Below are 5,077 nucleotides of genomic sequence, written 5' to 3'. Positions count from 1 at the left end.
TAACTAATTATAACATAAATAAATACTGTATTTGATATCAGAGAGATAAATACACTGCTAGTTGTCCCATTTTGCATGAATACTGATATTTGAACTGGTCGGGACAACACATCACCCTAAGTTTACCGGACATGAAAATACTAACCCTGATCTACTCAATCGCATGGTTCTCACAACCGCATAATGTACATCCTGCCCTGTCCCCGTCAGGGAAGAGTCTTCTCCCCCTCACGGTTTTCCACTGCAGTGGACTTGTCAACACTTTCACCTACATCCGCCCGTCACATTCATTTGTACTTGTACTGAGGGAATGCGCTTGACCCACCCTTAATGCAAAATTGTTCCAAATTGCGACTTACACGCATTACTTAAGGCAGTATCATGGCATCGACTCACCGGAGCGCACCCACTATCACACATTAGACTTAGTCGAACACACGGGTGTCCGTCCTGCAGCGCGGATTTCGGACTGCGTCACACTTTTGACGGCAACCCACTGACCACATCAGCCGCAGTCGTTTGCCCGGGTCAGCGTTACCGGCTTGCCCGACATCAGCGTGTCGTCTTTCGTGCACAGCTTGAGTCTGCGACAGTGGAGATAAGAAGAAATGAGTCATGATAGTATTTCCCAGGAGCCGCGTCGCGGGTAGGCCAGTTTGATTTCAAGTCCGCCGGAGAGCATAGGCATAGAGCAAGTCGCCTTCGTCCAAGAACAATTGGAATTGGTTGCCTACCCACGCGGGGCCCTGAAATGAGCCGCCGACATGGTATTCGCAATATCGCACACCATGCAAGGTTACAAGGCGTGTTCAAGGTTCTGGCGCAGTTTGACCCCTACCTTTCGTGGCCGTGGACGCTGAGGGGCTCGACGGTAATGGACGCCACGTGGATCTTGGTGACCTCGAAGAATCGCCAGGTGAGCGGGTTGAAGGACGTGACGTACTCGAACGTGATGGTCACTGAATGGACAGTGCCGACCCTGGCACCTGACACGACCCTCTGGTGAAGGCTGCCAGGAGCAAGGTAGGTCTCCCTGGAGGGGCAGGCGAATATTGACTATTAAGTCACGCGATAGTCACAAGGTAGTCACAAGGTTGTCGCAAGGAAGTCACATGGTAGTCACAGGGTAGTCACGCGGTGGTGGCACAGCGGTCGCGCGTACTCACCTGTCGTACAGGTGCATGTCCTTGGCCACCCCCACGTCGCCCCTCAGAGACACGTTGATCTTGCCGACCTCGCCGCCGTCGATGACTGACTTGTTGCTGGAGGAGAGCTGCACGGTGATGAGGTACAGCCACCCTGCACAGAGGACACTGGGGTAAGAGAGGCAAAGCGTCGAGGGTGGTGAGGGGTGGGTGCACGCTCATGCACTTGCACTTACTGCAGAACGGCGCCTCCGCCCCGGTGAGCAGGTACAGCCGCACGGGCCGGCCCGCGTTCTGGAACCTCTTCTGGCCCGCCTCCAGACCCATCCTGGCGCACAGCGGGCCGGCCTGGCCGTGGTCGCTGTGCACGTGCGCGAGCCCGTGGCCCGCGCCCTTGTTGCCGTGGTGGTGGTGGCCCGGCGCCGTGCACGCGAAGCAGGACCCGTTCCGGAACTTGTCGTAGCTCTCGCACTCGACGCCCCAGAAGCCGCACGACGAGTGCGCCCGCAGGATGGTCTCGGAGAAGAACTCGTGGGCGCGGACGTGGTTGCAGCCGATGAACTTCTTGATACCTGCCGCCAGAAAGTACAGATAGCGTCGTACAAGGTGTCTGGGGACGGGATTTTGTTTTTTACCGTCTGCATGGCGCCGAGCTACGTAGCAGTCAGCCTGCTCTACGCATGCATGCTGCCAGGCATAAAGATATAAGGTATGACAACAAATCACACATTTTTTGTATGTGTTTTTATCGCAGCTCCGAAAGGGGTTGCGTTCCGCGACTGCGCCGCGCGGATGCGCGCCTAGAGATCGGCACGCCCGTCGAGCACCCGAGTGTCGCGGGCATGCCTATCCCCAGGCGCCCTGAGCGCACAGGCGGCGGCCGGGTGTCTGCGAGCAGGACGCCAGCCACCCTCCTTATGGAGGAAGGTGCTCAAATAAAAGCTTACTTTGAATTTCACCGTAATGTACAGTGAACCCTGCAGCGGCAGCACTGTAGCTTGCGGTCAATTTTCACAGTAAGCTAAGGTACATACCGCTGTAAGTTACGGTGATGCACCTCTGATTCACCGTAGCTTACAGTGACATTCACTTTAACGTTTATTCTTAACAGGATGTCCCCCAACCAACACACACCTTTAAAGAGGCTCCCGTCCTCTTTCGATATGAAACTGAGGATGTTCTGCTCGCAGCCCGGCTGGTTGTTGCCGCCGTTCGGGTAGAAGTCCAGATGCCCGATGGGCTCCTCAATGCCGAAGCCACCCGTCACGTGGTCGATGGCGTCCGTGTGGATCACGTCCACGAACACGGCGTCGGTGGGGTCGAGGCGTACCAGCGGGTCCGTGTTGCTGAAGTGGGGCTGCGCGGGGTCCATGCCTGCGACACGATTCAGAAGGCACTGTTTTACCGTCGCATGGCAACTATTCCTCCCGTCACTCTGGCTATTAGCCTCTCTCGCCCTCCTACCGGTGATGCGGCCGAGTTTGAGGTTGAAGTCCTGCCTCAGGTGGTAGCCCGCGTAGCCGGCCAAATGCGCGCCCAAGCTGTGGCCGATGAAGTGGCACAGCTCGGGGTTCACTCCAGAGTACATCTGCAACAACACCCAGTCCTTGAGCGCGTCGCACGCGGCATGGCCGGGTCCGACTAGAGAGACTCTCTCTCTAGGAATGGCCGCGTCCGACTAAAGAGACTCTCTCTAGGGATGGCCGGGTCCGACTAGAGAGACTCTCTCTAGTCAAGGCTGGTCATTTTCAGATCGTGGCGCACCTTCATGTGGTAGAGCAGCCGCGCCGCCATGTAGCCCACCATGCGGGTGTTGGCCACGGCCTGGTTGTAGGGCGGCCCGGAGCCCCGCCCCCAGTCCACGATGATGACGTTCACGTCGGCGCGCTCCAGCAGCCGGTCCTTCATGAGCTGCAGCACAAAACACCGAATCAGTGAGGGATCCGCAGGAAGAGGAGAGTGCTATCCGCCAGTACTGTTGGGGGCTCTGTGGTGTTCTCACGATATGAACGTTCCACGAGGAGGCGCTAGCGCCTGCAACGCGCTGGGTACGCCAACCCGCCAAGCAGCCGTGCGGAGACGGCGGCCCGCCCAGCGCGCCCAAGTGCGCGTCGGGCACAAGAGAACGTTTGAAGCCCCACATTTCCTCCCGGACGTTCATTCTAATGGCACGTTGCTGACTTCTTTGAGGAAAAGAGGGAAAATTTTATGAACTTCCGCAGAGTTTGAGGGAAACACGTCACCAATAAATAACGGCATTTCCTCATCTTATCACCAGGCGACTCATCCCCAGTGAGAAACAGCCTCAAACGTTTCGAGGTGGCGAGCCTAATTTCACGAAGTGCGTAATTATTTTACAGGCTTCTATTAGAGGTCTGTGGGAAAGGTGCAGAGAATACCAAATTTACAACATAGAGACACTTACCTGGAGCCACGGTTTCTCTCCGCTCTCGAGGAAGCCGTGTGCCAAGAGGTAAGTCCGGTGTCCGGGCACCAGGGACGATCTGTAGATGGACGCAGGCTCAGTTACATCCAGCAGCTGTGAACAGCCCATCTTTGGAGATAAGTGGCGCCGCCGACGGCAGGAAGGGAAGGAGCTCCCCGATAAGCACAAGGCCCGCGTCCTGCCGAGCGATGGGCAGCGAACCCCCGCCAGCCACCTGGCACTATTCTCACTCCTCCAGGCTGCGCGAGAGGGAGGGGTGGTGGTGGTGGTGCAACGTGCAAAACGGTCTTGTGCCTCCCCTCCCGTCCCACCTTGGGCACCCGCACGCCGCGTGGACCACGTCGTCCACATTCGCGGAATTAAAGTTCAGGAGGGGGCGCGGGAACCAGCGAGACGCCCGCCTCCCGCACAGAAAACATCACACCGGACTCTGGCCCAATGACGCGCAGGTTCGCGTCGAAAACAAGTGTCGTGACAATATGACCAATCAGCGGCGAGAAGACGTCAACACGTGACCTACATAAACTGACTTGTGAACGTTCCTTTCCCAAGAACATTCCTCTATAATACGCGCCGCTCCGTTGTGCTCTCGTGACCCTGACTTCTTGAGACAAGCCGCATCATTTCTACGCGGCGGTCATACAGTTGCGAAACAAGGACGCGTCGTGTAAACCTTAGATAAAACTCTTTTTTCCACGCGCGCGGAGCGTTTGAAGTTTAAAAGTCTGCTGTTGCCCTCGCGTCGAGTCCCTCCACCTCACCTGGCACGTTCGGTTCCTCCTGGAGTACAGGCAGAAGAGCACGTCCAACACTTCTGGTGGCTCCGGGTACTGCGAGATCGGCCTGGCCTCGGACGTCCAGGGCTCCCCCAGGGAGTAGCAGCCGTACTCGGTCATGTTCCCGAAGCACTTGGTCGTGGCGTGGCCTGCGAGGGGAGGGAAGCACAGACACATTAGACACACGTATACGACTTCGCTGCGGTAGCATTCCTAGTGGTGGATTCGCCCGATGCACCCACGGCGAGGCATATCACACGATACCGCTTTTCAATTAAAGCGATGTTTCGCCGCGTCGCGCCAATTCTCGTTATCCGGTTATCACGGCCGAATCGACGCGAAGAGGAAGAAGGAGGCGGGGAGAGGCGCGCGCGTACCGCCGTAGTGATGCTGTGTTATCTCTGCTCTCGCCCCCTCCCCCACTCTCAACTTGGAAGCGGTTCATGTCACCCAATCAGATCAAACTACGCATGAGTCCGACCGACGCGCGCGACGACCCGTGTGCCGAGCACCATCACGTACGCTCGGATTTCATGTTCGATTTCACAAATGAGCTGTCATAGTCCATCATAATACGCGCCAAACTCGTGCGAAAGCCTCCCACACAGGTTGGCGCGGGTTGACGTCCCTGTTCCTTCTTGGGCAAGGGGTCAATGAATTGAGCCACCGCGTGACGTCCTCTTTTTATCGCAAGTCTAGTAACGTGCCCC

General features: G+C 57.1%; 1 protein-coding gene across 1 annotated transcript; it reads right to left on the bottom strand.

The window, feature by feature from the left end:
• Positions 1-6: 6 nt before the first annotated feature.
• Positions 7-4,516, bottom strand: LOC113203852 (pancreatic lipase-related protein 2-like; the record flags this gene model as incomplete). The annotated part of the gene is given in 9 exon segments (XM_052274025.1): positions 7-584; positions 839-1,033; positions 1,167-1,299; positions 1,382-1,717; positions 2,280-2,519; positions 2,610-2,733; positions 2,910-3,056; positions 3,571-3,684; positions 4,353-4,516. Coding segments are annotated over 9 exon segments (1,532 nt in total), but the record flags the coding sequence as incomplete, so codon positions are not given.
• Positions 4,517-5,077: the final 561 nt, after the last annotated feature.

Source organism: Frankliniella occidentalis, unplaced genomic scaffold (genome assembly GCF_000697945.3).
Source record: "Frankliniella occidentalis isolate FOCC.00 unplaced genomic scaffold, Focc_3.1 Scaffold327, whole genome shotgun sequence".
In the NCBI taxonomy this organism is placed as follows: Eukaryota; Metazoa; Arthropoda; class Insecta; order Thysanoptera; family Thripidae; genus Frankliniella; species Frankliniella occidentalis.
The sequence above is the reverse complement of the archived record's forward strand: the minus strand, read 5'-3'. Positions and strand labels throughout refer to the sequence as shown.